The sequence below is a fragment of the Pelecanus crispus genome, chromosome 1 (assembly GCF_030463565.1).
Source record: "Pelecanus crispus isolate bPelCri1 chromosome 1, bPelCri1.pri, whole genome shotgun sequence".
In the NCBI taxonomy this organism is placed as follows: domain Eukaryota; kingdom Metazoa; phylum Chordata; class Aves; order Pelecaniformes; family Pelecanidae; genus Pelecanus; species Pelecanus crispus.
In genome coordinates, this window is record NC_134643.1 from 9,825,338 (window position 1) to 9,846,900 (window position 21,563).

The 21,563-nt window shown below is 39.5% G+C and overlaps 1 protein-coding gene across 1 annotated transcript in view; it reads left to right on the plus strand.

Moving 5' to 3' along the window:
* Window positions 1-21,563, plus strand: part of SEMA3D (semaphorin 3D) — a 111,739-nt gene that overhangs the window by 29,047 nt on the left and 61,129 nt on the right. The window contains exons 3-5 of the mRNA XM_075728101.1: window positions 2,965-3,125; window positions 15,968-16,030; window positions 17,747-17,866. Of these exons, the coding sequence (XP_075584216.1) occupies window positions 2,965-3,125; window positions 15,968-16,030; window positions 17,747-17,866 (344 nt within the window). The remainder of the gene's footprint in view (window positions 1-2,964; window positions 3,126-15,967; window positions 16,031-17,746; window positions 17,867-21,563) is intronic.

Genomic DNA, 21,563 nt, shown 5'->3' on the forward strand with positions numbered 1-21,563 from the left:
CTAGGGATATACTTCTGCTCAATGGCTGTTGATTCAGAGTTCAATTCGCAATTGAAATGATAGTAACTGAAAATGTAATTGTAACAATTCTCTATACTGCCTCCAGAACTTAATATTAGACAATGGACAAATTGAATCTTGTATCAAACATTCTATACACCTTATGGTTGTTACCTCCTTCTAGTTCTTCTCAACTATATATATGGCTTAACATCCAAGTGGAAATCAGTTATGAGTGGTGTACCTCAAGGGTCTGTACTGGGACCAATGCTATTTAATATCTTCATCAGTGACATAGTGGGATTGAGTGCATTCCTCGCCAAGTTTGTGGACGACACCAAGCTGAGTAGTGTAGTTGATATGCTTGAAGGAAGGGATGCCATCCTCATTTAATCGGACTAAATGTTCTTTGAAGGTCCCTTGACAGCCTGGAGGAGGAGGCCCATGTGAGCCATGTGAAGTTCAACAAGGCCAAGTGCAAGATCCTGCACCCGGGTTGGGGCGATCCTCAATATCAACACAGGCTGGGTGATGAACAGATTGAGAGCAGACCTGAAGAGAATGACTTGGGGATACTGGTGGATGAAAAGCTAGTTATGAGCTAGCAATGTGCACTTGCAACCCAGAAAGCCAGTTGTATCCTGGGTTGTACCAAAAGAATTGTGGTCAGCAGGTAGACGGAGGTGGTTCTCCCCCTCTACTCTGCTCTCGTGAGACACCACCCGCAGTACAACATCCATTTCTGGAGTCCCCAGTACAAGAAAGACATCGACCTGTTGGAGGTTGTCCAGAGGAAGGTGATGAAAATGGTTAGAGGGATGGAACACCTCTCCTATGAAGAAAGGTTGAGAGAGTTGGGATTGCTCAGCCTGAAGAAGAGAAAGCTCCAGGGAGACATTATTGTGGCCTTTCAATATATAAAGGGAGCTTATAAGAAAGATGGAGAAAGACTTTTTATAAGGGCCTGTGGTGACACAACAAGGGGCAGTATTTTTAAACTGAAAGAGGGTAGATTGAAATTGGACATAAGGAACACATTTTTTATGATGAGGGTGGTGAGATACTGAAACAGGTTGCCCAGCAAAGTTGCGGATGCCTCATCACTGGAAGTCTTCAAGGTCAGGTTGGAAAGGTCTTTGAGCAACCTGATCTAATGAAAGATGTTTTATGACCTGGTGACCCACCTGGTAGATGAGGGAAAGGCTGTGGACGTCATTTACCTGGACTTTAGCAAAGCTTTTGACACCGTCTCCCATAATATTCTCCTTGGGAAGCTGGCAGCTCATGGCTTGGATGGGCATAGTCTTCGCTGGGTAAAAAACTGGTTGGGTGGTCGAGCCCAGAGAGTAGTGGTGAATGGAGTTAACTCCAGTTGGCAGCTGGTCATGAGCGGTGTTCCCCAGGGCTCTGTTTTGTGGCCAGCCTTGTTTAATATCTTTATCAATGATCTGGATGAGGGGATTGAGTGCACCCTCAGTAAGTTTGCAGATGACACCAAACTGGGTGGGAGTGTCGATCTGTTGGAGGGAAGGATGGCCCTGCAGAGGGACCTGGACAGGCTGGACCGATGGGCCGAGGCCAGCTGTATGAGGTTCAACAAGGCCAAGTGCTGGGTCCTGCACTTGGGTCACAGCAACCCCATGCAACGCTACAGGCTTGGGGAGGAGTGGCTGGAAAGCTGCCTGGCTGAAAAGGATCTGGGGCTGCTGGTTGACAGCCAGCTGAACATGAGCCAGCAGTGTGCCCAGGTGGCCAAGAAGGCCAACAGCATCCTGGCTTGGATCAGGAATAGTGTGGCCAGCAGGAGCACGGAGGTGATTGTGCCCCTGTACTCGGCACTGGTGAGGCCGCACCTGGAATACTGTGTCCAGTTTTGGGCCCCTCACTACAAGAAAGACATTGAGGTGCTGGAGAGTGTCCAGAAAAGGGCAATAAGGCTGGTGAAGGGTCTGGAGCACAGGCCTTCTGAGGAGCGGCTGAGGGAACTGAGGTTGTTTAGCCTGGAGAAGAGGAGGCTGAGGGGAGACCTTATCGCTCTCTACAACTCCCTGAAAGGAGGTTGTAGTGAGGTGGGTGTTGGTCTCTTCTCCCAAGTAGTTAGCGATAGGACGAGAGGAAATGGGCTCAAGCTGTGCCAGGGGAGGTTTAGGCTGGATATTAGGAAAAATTTCTTTACAGAAAGGATGGTCAAGCATTGGAACAGGCTGCCCAGAGAGGTGGTGGAGTCCCCATCCCTGGAAGTGTTCAAAAAATGGTTTAGTCTGGTCTACCCTTGATTGGCTTAGAGTAGACTTGGTAGTGTAGGTTAATGGTTGGACTGGATGATCTTAAAGGTCTTTTCCAACCTAAATGATTTTATGATTTTATGATTCTATGATTCTATGTCCCTGCCCATGGCAGGGAGGTTGGACTGGATGATCTTCAAACCTCCCTTCCAACTCAAACCATTCTGTGAGTCTGTGATACCTGCCACATCTAACAACTGTTTCATGCTCCTAACTATTCTTCGCTGGCATTGACCTTCTTTGCTGCTTTATATGTAGAACACCAAATACGGTGAGATATTGATCTTTGATCATGTGTATCCATGAGTACGACGATATAAACATGCATTAGTTTTCTTACAATGAAGGAAAGGTGTAGCACATATCTTGCAAAGATCTGTCTTTTTTTGTTTCTAATTTCTGTCGAATTTTTGATTCCTTTATGTCATAGAGATAATTTATTAAGAAAATTCCATACAGAAAAATGTTTTGTGAAAGTAAATATTACCCAATTTGGAAGTAAAAAACCCCAAAGAAAACCAAGGTTAACAGGAACTGTATTATGACCCTGGAAAGACATGCTCTGAGGCTGCAGTTACCTCACCAGCATAGTCCATGCTGGTTGCATATATTTATAAAAGTCACCAATGAGTCATATGTAAACATTTTGATTATAAAGATTTTCTTCATTTTCCCACAGACTTGCTGCTTTCAAACAGCTGCATCCCATTCCTGGGCTCAACAGAGGGGCTTGATTTTCGAACCCTGCTGCTAGATGAGGAGAGGGGCCGGCTGCTAATCGGGGCTAAAGACCACATCTTCCTGCTCAGCTTGGTTGATTTAAACAAAAATGTAAAAAAGGTCAGTTTATTTTCCACAGAGTTCATCTCATAAGTTCAATTTTGTTCCTTTTTCTCTCTTTCTCCCCCCCCCCCCACCCCTTTCCTTCACTGGGTAACTGGCAGATTCATTGTGCAATACTGTGTACCAGGATTTGATCATCTGACCTCCCATAGTTATACAGATTATCTTTAATCAATTGAATTTCTCATGCTATATGATCTCTTGTGAGACTGATGTCCTGCAAGAGGTGAGCTACCTGAAGGAGCCTTGCAGTGCATGAAAGTAGCATCAAAATATCAGCAAATAGGCAAAAATGCAGCTCAGAGTGTGTGCTGCTTAATTTCTTTGGTCATGGTTGCCGTCCTCAAATAAAAGCATTTGAAAGACGATAACTGAAGATAGGTCTTTCCTTGCTTCCTGGCATCACTGGGATTACCCTGGTAATTAACACTGGTATTAAACAGAGCAGAGGCAATTTGGATGGTTTAAGTTATAGTAAAAATGTTAGTGGCAATTTTAATATTAACATATGTATTAATATCTAGAATTATTAGTGATAGAAGCTTCCACTGGGATCTGCTGTACTCCCTTGCCCATGCCCTGTGACAGTGTGTTAACTCCAGATAATAAGATGGCAATTTAGCCTTCAGTATTTCTAGCAGACACGATGAACTGGAGCTTTTGTAAGCACAATTGACTGCTACATGTAAAACACAGATGCTTGCACAGGAACACGCGTGAAAACTGCTTTCCTGCTTTCTCCAGATATGCTGCTTCCTGAAGAAAATTTAAATTCTCAGCTGTGTTTGATATTTTCTTTAAGCACCAGAAGGAGGTTTTAAATTACTATATTCTGCTGTCAGCTCTGAAGAGGTAACTGACCCTGAATTAATACAACTGCAGTGCAGTTAATACAACTGCATGCCCCACATGTTTGAGTGCAACACTTGCTGTCATTATATAGAAGAGATACAGTACCAGGCTGAATATCTTATTTCTTATTTTGACTTCTGCAGTGCTCCATATGCCAGCTTCTTTAACTCACATTCTGAGCATTTCAGGAAATTTCTTCCCTGGGATGCTTTATGAAACACTTTACTTGTGTCTGCCGTCTCAGTAGTTTACTCAAAAAGTAGCACCTCCTCAGGATATTACATTAATAACGGCATTATTCATATTGCAGATTTTCAGATTACAGACTCATTTCTGGCATAGGCTTTCTGTAGAAAACAAATTTTGCTTGTGTGGAAAGCAGAATTCTGTTTTTGTGGGATGCTGCTTGCCTCCTGAGAGATGCTGAGTGCTGTCACCTCCTGTTACGTTCAGCAGCGCTTGATTAGTTGAGAGCTTTCTGGAGGCGGTAGCACCCTGCGTGATCCTCCCCTCCACCCAAGCTGGTAACATTTTCCTTTTAGCCAAAGCACCACTGTTCATTATGGACGTTGTGCTTTGCAAGAAGAGCAGAACACAGACTGATCCGGGAGAATTAGTGTGCAATCAGACAGTGCCATTTAATAGAGACATTGTAGAGCAAAGACTCACTTTATATTGGAATGAAAATTTGCATTTGGTAAGCTGAATAGGGAATGTATGGCTGCATATCTGTGCTAAGCTGAAAGAAGGGAATAAAATTCACAACCACTTGCATATCTGGACTAACAAAATGATTGTCTGCAGGTTCAAATACTTCTAATTCTTAGTTTAACCATTCAGATCATCTTTAACTTTTCAGACAAAACACTGAGGAAAAGTACATTTAAATAGCTAAAACTGACTGAAAAGCTCTGCAAAGCATCCTGGTGCGCTGATTTCCAAGATCTTCGTGGGCATTAAGCAAATTTATAAACTTATACTCTTAAGTAAACATCCAGGTAACATGAGATGATATCACACAAGCGTTTCTCTTTGATTCCTCTGTGCTAGGCTGGTAGAAACTTGTTTGGGGAGGGGAGAGATGAGATGAAGGAAGTTGTGTGTGGGAGGTTGTGTATAAATCTCAGTCACTGATGAGGTTTCAATGCTAAAGGATACTCTCCAGTAGCAGCGAAGTGTCAGAAAGTAGCATTTGCTGGTGCTGTGTTTAGACTGACCGTGGTTTGGGTTGGCGCCGGGCCAGGCAGCTCGCTTCCAGGCTTTCCCGGTGTGAGGAAACCACACATGTCGGGACTACGAGGGTCTGAAGTGTGTCCTTTGTACTCCTCTGGAGTAAGAGTTGTCTGGAAAAAAAATATATCTGCTTATACGCAGCCACTAAAATGAGAAGTAATTGATTAGAATATTAAGTTTCTGTCTATAAATGATGTGTTTATTAATGACTTTGAGGGAGGAGGATTAAATGACAGCAAGTTGAGGGGGGTAAGAGAGGTGCAAGAGCTTTGAAACTAGACTGCAAGAATGTGCATAGTTTGGGGTTTTCTGTCTTTAAAACAAAACTGAACATGAACTGTAGAATGTTCTATGCTGGGTAGATTCTGATTATGTTAAAAAAGCTCTCAATTTCAGATATTTGTTATATTAGGAACTACTGATACACCAAAAAGCCAGATCAGGATCCCTAATAATTTACTCTCAGAAAATCCTCATCTGTGTATAGAATTACTTTGCAAGGTTATATTGTAGAGTCTGATGTTCTACATTCAGATATGTCTGGAACAGTATTCAAAGAAACATCCAAAACATTTTACCCTGTTCCCTTATTTAATGTATGCATAGATTTCATTTAATAACTTCCTTTTTGCAGCCTAATTATTTACCTAAATTAGTTAATTTAACTTACATACATTAAGTTATGGCTTTATTTCCTGGTATGTTTTCCCTGATGAAATAAATCAATAGTTCTTTTGGACTTCCAATTTCTTAAATCATTTTAGTTTTTATTCAATTTATCATGTAATTGGTTGAAAACTTCCTTAGCTGGCAGCCTGAAAAGATCCATCCAATTTCCAGTGCTTGCAAACCTTATTATAAAGCATCAGTATCATAGTGTAACAGAAAAGTCCTCCAGAAGGAAAGACAAATGCAGGAAGCTAGAAATGGTTGCACTCTACAAATGTCTAAAGCTTAGCAGAGGATAATCATCTTTCTGTAGCAGGGATATAATTTCTGTGAGCTAGGCCTGAAGAGAAGCCTCTAGCTCCTATTGCAGAAATAGCATTATCAAGTCCCGTAGTCTTTTCTTTAAAGATCTGTAGATGGCTGACAAGTGTTGCAAGCTATTTATAAACTGGAGGATTTGTGGTTCCTTCTTATGAGTAAAATAAAGAAGTTCCGCAAACGAAAGCAGAAAAGAGCAGCAACCTATATTTATCAGGGCATTACAAATGTGGGCAATAAATCTGAAGACAACTATACCACAACCAGAAGTGCAGTGTAAAACAAACAAACAAACAAACAAACAAACATGTTTAATAGCATGAGAGGCTGGAAAGCTGGAGAAAAAATTCTATAGGAATCTTAAGCTCTGGGATCCTGCTGGAAAGATTACTTTGGTATATAGAATTTTCTTGTGAGTTTGCCTAAAGTCTTTGTTATTTTGCTCCTTAAACTACATAAATGCTAGATACAAAATGATGCCAGCTGGGTGAAAACACTTATGAAATAGCTGCAAAGAAATGGTGCACCTTTCTGTAAGTCCTGTGCTCGCTAACAGTGCAAGCGGGGTTATATGTCAGCACTATTATCACTGAGTAATCCTCAGCGCGACCCGCCCATCTCTGCAGGAATAGGAATGCTATCAAGGGCTGACAAGCTTTTGAAAAGCTGCCAACCTGCAGGAGCTGTCAGTGCTAGAAGACACAGCCACATGTGGGCCAAATAGATAAACATGTCAGATCCCCAATAGCAGCTTTGGAACAAGTTGTTTTCATCTGCCCCAGTGTGTATTGGCACAGGGTCACAAATTATCGTCGCTTGGAGCATCCTTTGTAGTTGCTACTATTTTTTTGGCATTACCAGCTGCAGCTGCATTGTGAGTTATCCTTTAATGCCCTCTTGTATTGATTTTTATCTGTATTTCACAGTAAAAAATACATTTTTATATATATATGTATATGTGCTGGGTAAGTGCTTATGAAATAGCTGCAAAGAAGTTCTGCACCTTTCTATAACTCCAGTGCTCACCAAGAGTCCAAATGGGGTTATATGTCAGCACTACTATCACTGGGTGGTATTTGCAGTGTGACTCACCCATCTTTGCAGGAAGGGGAACATATATGCAAATACATATCCATATTTATGTAAAACAGCACCCTTGAGGTATAGGAGGCAAATTTTGCCTTCATTGCACTGGGAAATCTCCTGTCAGTCTATATTAGCATCATTTCTATTAGGAATGGTGGGAATTTAGCCAGCACTGAAGGGAGGCTTCAGTTCTTACCATTGAGCCAGAGCCTCAGGAATACACACAGAGTCTGAGATGTTTATTGCAGCCTTAAAAGACAGTAACACCAATACTGGTCCTTCCTAACCAAATATGTCCTGCTTATCCTATATGCCAAAGGAATTTAGCTTTCTGCCTGTTAGCAAAAGCTGTAGACTGTCTGAGGGTGAAGTTTGCTTGACCTGTCAGAAGAAAAAGTCTTGTCAGGAAACATCAGTGAAGGCCAAAGGGTCACATGGAAACCACTGGAGATATCTAAAGTTCTGGAAGTAGGGGCATGAGGACTGGGAAAGTCTAGAATAATCCCAGTGGAACTGGAGGAGGATGATCATGAGTCCATCTGGCATCACATTGGTTTCTTCTCAGTCTCTGTGAATAAAAAAAGTTCTAAGAAAAGCGGTGAGGCTGAGATTTGACAGGGGTGGGGTTTGACCCTCCACACATGGGGAACTTGTTCCTGGGTGTAAATGCATGCTGATGGCCCTGCTTTTGAAACAAAGGGATCTTTCCTGGGTGTTGCAGTTCATAGGATACTCGTTTCCACCTTTTTTAGAGTATTTCCCTTCCTCCCAAAGTTAATAGAAATAAACCCGATCTTGTCCATAATTTACAATAAAACAAGACTGGTTCGACTGGGTATCCATACAGTTTAGTGTCCTATCCCCAAAGATGGTCAGCAGCGGGCGCTGAAGGAGGCGTGTAAGAAGAAGCTATAACGGTGCTTCACCTTAGGGACTTCCAGAGACAGAAGTGATAACTTTGTGCTTGCTAGCCCTTGGAGGACTCCTACCACTGAGCTATATAACTCTTGTTGTGAACCTCTGAAAAGCTTTTGGAGTGCATAAAATCATCTGATAGACTTAGATTTATGCACCTGTGTAAACAAGGTGGAAGTTTTTAAACAGTATTTACAGACAGAAAAAAGCCAGACAGGGGCAAGATGTGAAGAAAGCAGTATGTAACCAGAATGACAGCAATCCTAGGTGGAAGAGAGTGTCTCTGTTATTTCCTTTTGCATTGTTGCCATAAATTATGTTTCCATAAACATCCGCTGTCATTTTTATGTTTTACGCATATGTTTAGGTATAAAAACCCACCAGTATCCTGCTCTGAAAACATTTGCTCATATTGAGCTTTGACTTTTTCAAAGGTAGGATTTGTCTTTAGTCTGCAGTGACAAACATGTCAGGAGCAATGCCATTTACCCTAAAAATCCTAGTGTATGGTTTCCTTTTGGGAGAAACAGACGGTAGTCAGAAGCCTGCTGTGATTGCACTGTAGAAAATGAAGTGTAAAAGCACTGAAGCCTTTCAAGATTTAATCCAGTGTAAATAAAATCAGCACCTGTTCCATTTTCTTTAAGCTGTCACATATGCTTATAACATACACATGAAAATGCATTTTTCAGCAAACCCTTAAGTACTGAAAGCATTGGCTACTTCTTAAGTTGTGTTCAAGAGTGGATCACAGTTTAAGAGAACTGTGGCATGCAGAGATCTCACTTTGTCTCAGACAGGTGCAATATAAAAAGCCCATTTGGCTCTAATAAGAGGTTTCGCTCTAACTGCCACCTGCCAAATTTAAGCTACCAAAAGTCTGTGAATGTGTCATCCAAATACACAACTGTTATTTCCCTCTGACTTCCAGTGCATTTTACTCAGTTTGACAGTACTATGAAAATAAAGAATGCCATACACTGGCACTGGCACTTCCTGCAGTGCTGTAAATCACTCTGAATCGATCCTCATATCCTCTCTTCCCCCCTGCCCGCCATAGCAAATTATATCTTTCAGAGATCCAATTTTCTGCTACTATGAAATAATTGGAGTTGGTAATTCCTGTCAAATGTCTCCCTGGATTTATATTAAAAGTATAGGAATTAGTGTGTCAGATGTAGGAATACCTCTTAGAAGACGGAAGGTCTGTGGCAGATAAAAAATAGGTTTAAGAATATATTCCTGACTTTTAGGGATCTCTAACTATTTCTGAGATAAAACTGTTGAAAAGAAAGCTAGGTGAAAAAATCTAACTCTAAAGACAGTCTAGTGAGGTTTCAAATACAGGGAGAAATTCAGATAAGGAACTTAGATGTATTAACTTCCTTTGTTTGCCAATGAATTTAAAATATTGAATTCCAGAGTACAGTAAGTACAGTGGGAGCCAGTTACAAGAACTGCTCAGGGTAACCTTCCTCTTAGGATTCGTATATGAGAACAATCTGCCCAGTTCCCCAAGTTGTGGACTTCCCATATCAGACACATGAATGCAACAGATGTGAGGTATTTAGAGAGCAACTGGTATACATGCATGCTATGCTAAAATCTGCTCATTTTCCCATTAATTAAAATACTCTTTGTTTTCAGCAAAATAATACTAAAAAAGCATGAAATTCTTTCTAGTGTTTGTCGGGATATTCAATAAATTTCTAGTGCTTGTAATAATTTTCAGTGAAGTGACCCAGGGTCAGTATACACAAGTGACAAATGTCCTAGTTCTCAGGAAGCAATCCATGAACACCCACTCTTATGGTATTTGGCTGAGAAATTTGTGATATTGTCTTATGCAGTAGTGTGGCAGTCTTACTGGATCACTTTCATATCATTTCTCAGTGCTCCTTGATCTTACTGTTTTTCTTTGCTTTTCAGTTTTCAACTATGAATTACTGTTCTTCAGAAAAAAAAAAAAAAAAAAAAAGAAGAAAAAGCAAGCTGCATTATTGTCATTTTACTGGTGGGGAAACTGAGACCTGACTGCCACATATAGTAAGGCAATAGCAAAACTGGGATTAGACTGTCTCCTGGTTTACTTTGGTGGTTTTGGATCATGTTGCCCTCTTTACTGTACCGGCTTTATGGTCACACTGAGCTAAATCATAAATCCTTTTTTATTTTTTTTTCACTCAGGGGAGTGCTTTCTCATGGAGGACAGTTTCTAAGAGGGAGTATATGGCATATGCCAGCGTGACAATGGGTTTACAGCTCAGTCTGTCTTTGTTCTTTGGAAGCTGCTGTTGGGACTGTCGTATGGGGAATTCCCTCATACCAATGAGCTTAAGATTCTGAGTGGTGGTCTATATGATTCACAAAGCCTTAGTAAGACATTTTCATGCCCAGGAAGCTGTAATTTTATTGCATGCCTTCCCTCAAGCATCAATATAATGAATATCTAGTACATAGATTAAAACAAGGGAAGAATGCAGGCTTTCTCTTGCTGCATCAAGTAGCTGTTTAAAATCAATGTATCTTCCTCTAACTGATTCTGCTGCCTCTTATTCCTTCAGAGTAGGAAGGAAGCAATGCCTTTCTTCACAGGACTCAAATTCAGTGAGTGAGTGTTATGAGACATGCTGATCAGCTGATGTCCTTCACTCCAGATATGGACACATCCTGCTGGTGCTACATGTACCACTAATAAAACACTTTGGGGTTTCTCGTACCAGAGACTGTACTGATAGAGAAGTGCCGAAGCACGTGTGCAGCGTCAAGCACGTGAGAGGCTCCAGTGAAACCCCCAGGGCTGCTGAAAGCCGTTGACCTCAATGGGACGCTCAAGTGCATGCTGCTGGCATGAGCCTGACTATCTTGGGGACATGAAACTGGAAGGAGTTACATTGGTCAACTGGTCTCACTCCCTGCTATCACCAGCAACTACCTCATCTAGCAGTTATTCCTTTCGTAACCTGGTCCAAATCTGCCATAATGAGCCTTGTGGGATACTTCATGCAACTTCTTTAGCAAGGTCGTCGCTACAGACCAGAACTTTGTTGGTCTGATGTTTCAGATTTATTTGTTTTTGATCTACAATCTATGTTTATGACGTTTATACCCATTTTCTCTGACTGTTTATAATTCTGGCCTTCATAGCTTTTTGATTCTTCCTGCATAATATTACCAGTCTTCATTCGTATTAGTGGTGTTTCCCAACTTTGTGTCATCTGCACATGTTGCAGAGTGCTGGGGTTTTGCCAAAGCTACTGAAGGGTATACAAAATAAGATGAGCTCTGAAACTGTTTCTTGAGGAACTCCATGAGTAACTTTCTACCACAAGCTTTTACGTATCAGGCCATTTTTCATGTAATAATGCCTATTTTTGCCAGCTGAGCTAATCAGTTTCCATATGGCAGCTTATGAAATACTTAATTGGAGCCCTGACAAAGAGGAGCTCTACCACATTAATGTAGTGTGCAATTCAGCTATGTTATTAAAGAAAAATACAATATTAGGGTGGAGTAATGGCTCTTTACCAAGTTATATTGTCTTTTGTACCATACTCTTTTTTTCATTAGAATCTTAAGTTGTTCCTTCCCTAACTAAAAATTTGTTTTGAATCCTTACAAACAGATGGAATAAGACTTTTAATTTGTTTAGATATCTTGTGTTCCTTCTCTTTTGTACTATGACAATATATAGTATTTTGGTAAAGCCCTGCATCATCCCAGATTTAGTAACTTCATTAGAAATGATTCTTGGAAAAGCTGCAATTTCATACAACAGTTTCTTTGGAATCAGAGTACACCATTTTGTTTTTGAGGCATCACTTCCTCTAAGGATTTATAGCCTGTGTTTAGCATAGGAACAAAACTGTGTAAAGATAGATAGATACAGAAAGATGAGGGAAATACTCACTTGTAACCAGTATTGTTAATTCATGACAGATGGCAGCTGAAATGAAACTCTTAGAAGTGAGTCCAGCTATTATTTACATATACATATAATGATATGTATATCATCCATGTATCAATTTATGTATGTAAAGAAAAAATATATATATATATTTAGTTCACTTTTCCCTTTAAATTCCTTTCTTATAGTAAAAATGTGTGCTGGAAAAAGGAAAAAATGTTACTTTTAGAAATTACTCTGCTCCTGATCTGAAAAGGACCTTTGTGGTTTTTAATGTTTTGTTTTAATCAGAAATCAATTTCCAGCTACCCTTTAAAGTGATATCTTATCTGTCTCACACTTATGTACTACTTAATTTTGTACTCCTGGGAGGTTTTCTTTCACTCTGCTAGCAGAGAACATATTAACTTGCATTTAGTAGGAGACTTTAATTTCTTTCCTGTTGCTAAATTTAAGAAAATATTTGTAGAATGATTTAAAAGTAATAGTAAGGTTGGGGTTTTTTGGGTTTTTTTTGTTGTTGTTGGGCTATAGAAGATAAAATCAGAAAATCATGACAGTAGCTGACCTTTGGAATTTTGATACAGATATTTTGCAAGGAAAATAAACTGAAGTTTAAGAGAAGAAAATAATCCTATTTAAGTATATATTTCATGTATTTCAACTAGTTACATTCTTCCCTTAAACTCAGTAACGCCACCTAGTTATTCTAAGATTTCTCCAGACAGTTCAGATACAGATGCAACCATGAAATATTTTATATATATAATTTGTGCTGTTCGTAACATGAAATGATTATAATTTTACATGTCAGTGTTGTTGTCAGCATTATTATATATTGTTTGGTTGTTTGGGTTTTTCTTTCTTTGAGGTTTTACTTTTTGAGAAATTTAGGAAAAACACATGTGAACGGAAAAAAATTATGAAACAAAATGACCAATTTCAAAGCATCAAACCATCTACAAGCTCAAAGATTTTAAATGTAAAAGGAACAACTGGAGCATCTAGTCTTACTTTTTGCATATTGTGAAACTAAGTAACTTGTCTGAATAAAATATAATACTAAGACTTAATTTCACCCCCTACAGAAAACTCAATACAGATGCATGTAAATAAGCTTATGCATGTGAAAATCCAGTGATACTATTTTACATGTGTAAAGTTACTTGTGTGTCAGTGTTTGAGGGAACCAGACCTCTCGTACTGTTACACAGCATGAGATCTCATAAAAAATTAAGTTTATGCTTTCTTGCTCAGCACATTGGCTCATTATTTATTGTACAATTTTCTTGACCTATTGCAATTTAGAACTGACAGTTTCTGGGAACCTTTCATTTATCAAATAGAAAGCAAATAAATATCACTTTCACTCCCCCATATATAATTACAAATCGATTTTAAAGTGGATCACTTAGCTTCAGTTTTCATTGTCTAATGTGGCCTTGTATAATGCTAAATACTGAGGCTGTTGAGTAGCCAGAAAGTGAAACAATTGATTTTTTTATGATAATTGACTGTGGTCAATTATCATAGAAAAGGGGTGTGTGTCTATCTCAGCCTTGTACGGCAAACACTATTTCCCCTGAAAGAATCTGTAAAAGAATTAAGGGTAGAGTCGAGTCCATTAATATGTGTAATGCCTTCACATTGATGTCTTTGAATGTAACTGGGCCTCCCAAAGCAGGAGTCTGGTTCTTCTATGTAGTTGGCAAGGAGAGCTGGGCATTTTCAAAAGCCTACAGAGGGACATCTTGTCTACCCAATTGAATACCTAAACTTTGGCCAAAAATCTCCAAAAACCTCTAGCCTTCTCTGTTGCTGATACAGGGATCTTGGGCAGAATTGGGCATAAAGTTTATATACAAGAGAACTGAAGATCAGTTCCCAGCTTAAGTCTTCTTGGCCAAATTTGTATTTGGAGATCCATGATTTTATATTTATCCAGCTGTTCCTTTTCATCAACTTTTCTTCACCAGCACATCTTAAGCCTTAGGTCTTCTCCTTAACCCAGTAGCACTTGTGCCAGACCAGTGCTACAAGCGAGACTCTGCCCAGGCAGAGACCAGATGAGTTCACTGGTGCTACCTTCAGCTCTTCCTGATGACTTTGCGATGTTCCCAATACTTTCCTCCGTACTTTCTGGCATTGTACACTGTGTCATCCGGACACAGTGTCATGGCTGATTTCAGGTTGCGTTTTCATACCTGGATGCTATCATGACATCATTCTGAGAACATGCTCTGGGAAAGTAAATTTGTGCTCTGGTGCTAAGATGTAGTTGTACTGCCTTATCTCTGACTCTAAGTAAATATTCCTGTAAAGGGTTAAGGTTTAAGTAACTTAAAATACGTTATCTTTACTAAGAGCTTCTAATCAGAAAGGTAACTGTAAATTAGCTAGAGAGGAAATTAATTTCCTTGTGGAAAGCCAATACATCCATTTTCACTGGGAAGAGAAGAGGAAGAAGTGAAATAAAAAGACTGTTTCCAGATTGAGAGGAACAATTGAGAGGACTGTAGATTTTGGACAGTGATAAAGCTATTTGACACAGGGCACTCTTTCAGTTTCCTTACCAGTGTAGGACTGAGCCTGTGTATGTGGCAAGATACTTCCAACAAGGTGCCAACAGCTGGGTGAGAGAAAGGGAATATTACAGCAATTAACTCCTCTTGTATGTGGTTGAGTTGTGCATCCTTCCTTGATGATGATTTTTTTCTAATACATATAATAATTCTTTATTCCTGTATATTTCACTATTTAAGATTTTATAAAGTGTGTTTTCAGATTCAACACTACTCTAAAGCATCTGTGACTACTAGTAATCTGCATACTGGTTTCTGGGACTTGAGGCAATTTCCTAACCAATATTTGCTCAAAAATTGGTGTGATTTGTTGTTGTTGTTGTTATTATTATTAGTCATTGGAAATGGCTATAGCTTTGCCAAAATAAGAAGGAAAAAAGATCCATGTTTAGCATGGTGATCCTGGAAGACTTTATATTTAACTTCTACTTTGAATTTAATAGAATTAAACATATGCGCAATAATATCCAATTTTGACTGTTTATTTGACATCAATGAGCCAGGACTTGAGCTGTTGTTCATTGATATTTCTTCACTAACATAACTGGGGTTACGGTAGCTGATAGTAATTTGTCATCTGGCTCTGTCTACACCAAAACCTAGTTTATATATACTTCTGCAGTGCAGCTGAAAGAAGAAAGAGAAACAGAAATAATATATGCTGCCAATTATCTGAGGCACCACGATTCTCCTCTAAACTTCTATGTAATTTTCTCAGTAAACTCAGTTAGTGTTGATAGGTGACATTTTTAAACAGTGTGCTATCGATTTCTGTCAAATGTACTTTTTGTTCTACAAATTTCCCTTAAGCTACCTTTAGTTTTTTGAACAAAACTTTCCATCTGAAAATTGGCAGTAGCAGCAAGGTATTTTTTTATAGCGGCTTTGCCAAGTTCACTGGACCAAATTCATCACAAATGTAATTTGCCTTGTTTTGCAGTCAGTTTGGTTTCAAGATGATTTGGCTCATCATATCTTTGAGAAAAACACACAATTCATAATGGTGACAAGGTGTGCTAGCCAGATCAACTAAGTACTTCTTAAAAGTACATATAGCCAACGAAGAAATGAACAAAACCCAGGGGTTTTAATTTAGACCCTCTTCACTTTTTGTAATGGAACCCTGTATTCAAAGTCATGTTCATTTCAGTTTACACGCAAAGTCCTTCAATGTGCAGAAATCTGTTTTAAGTGTTCATTCAAAGAAATAGTTAAATCACAGTCACAGGATAATTTATAATATTCATAATCTTTGCCTTATTTTAACTATGTTGCAGATTTACTGGCCTGCAGCAAAAGAAAAGGTAGAATTATGCAAATTAGCTGGGAAAGATGCCCATGTAAGTATGGTATATATTTTTTTATTATTGCTGAGAATATTATTATATAACTGTGTGCTTGTTTCTAAATGCACAAAATGCATTAGTAAGCTGTTGTCACACTTTTTTCCTGAACTGATGAACTGTTTTTTCTTAATTTAAAAAAAAGTTACACTTCTTTTTTTTCTTTAAATGTTAATGATTCATGAATAAATGTTCAATATTGCAAGCAGCAATCATGCTAAGCCATCCTTGTATGTATTAAATGTAGTTGAGAGATGAATGGACTTTCCTCTGAAATGAATCCCAGGCAATACTCCCCTGAAATCCTTTCTTTCCCATCAAACTGCTTCTTTTTACTTGGGAATATCCTGAACATAACTTCATTATAATTCATTAACGAAACAGAGTAGCAGAGCAGAGTACAGATTAACTTAATTTGCAGACAGCTGCAATTAAGGTTAAAACAAAGTCTCAGACTCATTAGCTTTTCCCTGGAACCACAACTCTTCTTTAGGAAGTCTCTTTAGGAAGTGTATTTAAGGTGCATTCATATATACAATAAAAGTTTCATATCTCTTTTGCATAGCACAGATTACATCATGTGTCTAAAGCCCACTGTAAATGTAAACATTTCCCAGTTGTATAATAAAATTTCTTCCTTTTCTCTCCACAAATCTTGTGGTTTCTATCCAGCTTGTCTGTTACCAAGGTGGACTCCAGCTCAAAACACTCTCTCAGCTCTCTGCCTGAGGAATTTCAACTTTTTATCCTAACTTATTGCTACCCTTATCTTTACAGCAGATGAAAACTAAACAACACCTCTGCTGAGCACTGGGAAAATTCTGATACTGGTCTATATGGAGGATTAGTGCTGATCTATTTCTATGCTAAGACAAAAGGAAAGGGACCAGAGCGGGGAATATTTGTTTTGGTCATAGATAATAAATATCTCCTTTTTGCTTCCTATGTCATCTCCACAGCTTGCCTTTCACTTAGGTGTAGGGTGGTAGCTTGTACGTACGAATAGCTCTTGTGTCTTCCCTCCTAAGTACCTTATATGTACAGGTATTTATTTAATTTTTGGGGAAGGCTGCAGCACGCTTTTCCTACCACCCCATGTAGCACCCTTGCAGCATGCAGCAGCTGCCTGTGCATTTACCAGCAAGGACCAAGCCCAGCTAGAGCCAGAACCGACCAAGGCATCCCATAGGACTCAGAAATGCCCAAATAAAAGTGACCAGTAGGATGTGGTTGGTGCAAAGAGAATTCACTTATACCCTTGGAAGTATGTCAAAGCCCTTCAGTCTGCCACAGCGATTCCTATTATGTAATCTCTGGTGTTAAAGCTTGCGCAGAACCCTGAATTGGGAGCAAAGGCAGGAGGATTGGTAGCTAGATTAACCCAGTGGCTCTCTGACCTCTGCCCAGTTGTTGACAGGGGTTGTTTGCTACGACGCAGGCGGCGCAGATATCCTCCAAACTGTGCCGTGACCACATAGCTTCTTGTGGCTGGAAGCACTATAGCAGGCTTGCAAGTCTGATTGATGAACTGCCTAGCAGATAGCCACTGCAAAATCGTAGCCGTGGCAACTTTGAACTATTTAGTAAACAGTCTCTGCTACAGAAGTTTTGATTTTAAATGCACCAGTGCTATGGCTATAACCTAGTACAATGTATGATGTGAAAGAGAAGAATAAACCTGAAAATTAACTTTTCTCTTTCTTTTCCCAACAGACAGAATGTGCCAATTTTATCAGGGTTCTTCAGCCTTACAACCGAACCCATGTTTATGTCTGTGGCACAGGAGCATTTCACCCTCTCTGTGGATACATTGAACTTGGAACTCACAAAGAGGTAATTTAATTTCCTCACTACTCTGACATGTCAAGCAATAACCCTCATCTTGTTTAGTATTCATTATAGATTGGAAAATACTGTGAGAGTGTGTAAAAAATGAACTGACAGCAGCTTGCATAAATAACAGTGTGGATTTTACAGGTCAGACGGGAACTCGTGTTCTCACATTTGATATGTGCGTATCACTTCTGAACAAAGCACTTTCCTCAGTAAGGCTTAATACACAAAGTTCTTCAGAATGACACTTTCATATGATTAACTAAGTGTAGAGAACATTTAACCCAGATGTCTGTCTTTCTAGTAAGTCATTTCCGCACATACTTTCTGCTTACATACACATGCATGCAGAGTTCAAGATGACACTCATAGTTCTATTTTTTAATGTATATACACCCTTGGTCCACAGATATGGTTTCCTGTTTCTTGTGAATGACAGTAATACAGGGATTGCAAGTGGTCTCTGAGCCTGAGTCCAAGGATGGCTTCCCCAGACTTTGCAGATGGTTTGCAGCCCTGTTGCTAAATAGATGTTGGGTATCTTCCATCATTAGTGGTATTCCTGAACTGAAGTTAGCAGCTGATCAGTCTTCATTTGATGGTGACAAAGAAATCTCTATCCTAAGTGGCAAATGTTTGAGACCTAACCCCCACAACAGAAGCATTCTGGTGTTGTGTCAAGCAGCCACTTAGTACACAAGTCTCTTTTTAACTCCTATATGTATAACACCTTGGCTATATTTATAACACTGGCTCTGTTCTCAGACGGTGTTGAGATGTGACCTGTCTGGCTGCTTGCCTGCAGTGCAGGCTTCCTATGCCACTATAGAAATAGCTTTCTCTTTTCTTTGGGTCTCAGTGAAATTCTAGAATATAAGAAATGAGGTCTAATGATAGTTATTAAATGTGATAACCTGAAATATGTACACATTGGACTTATTCTGACATATAGAATCAAGGGCAGATGCTGACAGAAAAAAAAAAAAAAAGAAAAAAAATGAAAAAAAAAGGAAAATAAATTATTCATACTTGCCCAGGCTGAGACCCATCATTATCTTCCACACAACCTGTGGGCTGGTTGACCAGCCCAGAGGGGCTGCCTATGTGGCAGAAATATTAAGCTGCCTGAAATCTGTATGATGATGTTCTTTCCCTAAGACATTAATGCTCCTGGTATTGTTTGGTATATGCTGTGTAATTGGGCTTGCAAAGAAATAATTTTGTAGGCTTCTTAGCTTCACTACTTTAAATATTCCAGTTGAAGCCACTGAAATTTTAGATCCCTTGTATCATGCTGATTCCTTAGCCTGAATGATCAAATACACAGCTGAATTGAACAGAACAGTTCTCAGCAAGAGTATAAGTAAGGCTCTGGTTTACCTCTGGGTCATTAGCAGGATGCCTTATTCACTCTACCATTGCACCTTTAACTACTTCATTTGTGAAGGTTGTTTTCATCAGACATTATGAAATTATGGGTTTGGTCTGATAGTTCAGTCCGGCAGCCAGTCTAGACAAGGGGTCTGTCTGAATTAGACGTGACCAATTACCTTATGAGAGGAAATGGAAGAAGAATCACGGTATTGTATTTCCTAATCCCCTCACTGTCTCACAGTCCTGCCTCTTCTGCATTCCTCCTGGTTGCTCAGCTGCAGTGGTAGACTGGACAGTGTTCAGCACTACTCATGCTTCTTCTGATGGTGCATCTCTTCTACAACCTCCTACTGAATTAACAGCTTTGAATGGCATCAGGCATATTTTCCCTTTCCTTCTTGGACTCCAAACACCTTACAGCCACTGTCCTTGCACTGCCTCTCCAGATAAATGTGACAAGGCAGGAGGGTGCTGAGGACAAACCCGTTGATGTGAATTTAACAGACAGCTGAAAATGTCTCCTGGTTGTAGGAAATGAAGCCAGGAGTCCTACGTGGTAATTCAAAGCACTTTTATTGCAGAACCGTTCTTTTAGTCTTTCCTCCCCCCCCCCCCTTTTTTTTTTTCTTTTTTTTATCTCTGGGTTATAAGAATGGGTAATGGATGTTTGGTAATTAGCAACCTCTACAGGAAGCTGTGGGATGCTTGGGAGAGCCAGGGCCTGAGATAGCCTCACGGAGGCTGTGAAAGCAGGTAATGCCCTGCTGACCTTTGAAAGTTGCTGGTGGATCTGCCCAGTGGTCTGCTGGCCAGTGAGAGTGCTGTGAAAACAGAGGGGAAAACAGTGTGGATCAGGTGACTCAAAACCACAGAACACACTGGTTTTGAAGCAGTACAAATCCCCTATGGGATCACACAATTAAAGGGGATTAAAGTCCTAGTCTTGCTATTGCTGAAGTCACTGCCAAAACTTCTCTTGGCCAGTGAAGAAGAGGCTTGGCCCAGTTGGTGTTGTTAGCCACAGCTCTCCAAGGGATTCTCTTTTCTTTGAAAGCTTTGTCTGAAGTGAAAGCAGGAGGTTAATTCTGTGTGAATGCCTGGTAGTGTCCATTAGTTTGTCTGGGTGAAGTCTGAAATATTTGATGTTGATCTATAAAGCCCTCAGTCCCCTGAGTACTGCTGGGCTTGGAGACAGCCCGTTTGCATGTGATACAACGAGCATCCTCTGAGCAGCTCAGGATTGCACATCTTAGCAGAAAGGAGAATGGGACACTAACACAGCATTGTCAGAAAAAAAAAAATGCTTAATTTTTAATTTAGTTTTGTCCTTGGTGTGATCTAATTCACTTTAGCCTGAGAATTTGGTTTACCTGATATCCCACAAGTTTGGGCAGATAACAAGGGTTGTTGTTTGATGATTAAATTCTGCTTTGTATCAGCCAGGATTGCTGGAGGAAATGGAATTTAAGCTCATAGATTGGAATTGATTTTTCTTTTCTCTTAAGGAGCTTAATTATTCAATATCCTGGGCTTTTGTCTTCTGAACCTAGAGGTGCCTCAATGAAATAGAAAGGTTTGGTCATTTATAATCTGATGTACATTAAGGATGAATTGAATTAATGTGTTGTGAAGTCTGATCTTATGTGGCCATCTTTGGGCATACTTAATTGTCATTTGTACTCTTCAGTCCTCTTGCAAGGCAGAAGTATAGAAACAAATAAAGTTACTTCACTCTTTTTTAAGTAATTTTTTAAATCATAGAGGTGTTTTGGGTTTTTTTAAACTAACTTCAAAAGTTACATCTCTACATTAGACATTAAACGCACAATAATTTGACTCCTGAACACTAGCAGGATTTTAAATATCACTCTAGGTAGGAAAGGACATTAACAGTACTTCTGTAGGCAATCTTCCTTCTCTAATAGCAGCAGAATTTTGAAAATCAAGTCTCTATATCTGCAAAGACTTCTCTTTGCTCCTCTGAGCAATCCATTTACCTTTAGAAGGACTCACTACAGGTTTCAGGTTAAGCGTGCTTTTAGGAAACTAATGAAAGGAACAAGTAAAAGCATCCATTTTGGCAATTCAAAACTACAGTAAAACTTCAAACTACTGCTTACAACCATTGAGTTGTTGATTGCTCACTGAAAACATCAGAAAGAGTTTTTAAATAATTTCTTTTCTTTACCTTCCTCTGTGCCCTTGTTCTGTGACCCGGGAATTAATCACAAAGTATTTGGGAACTCCAAAGAAGGATCTAGTCTGATATCTCTTGTATCATTAACCTTGTTAAAAATAACAAGACCGAGCATATGCTGCTTTC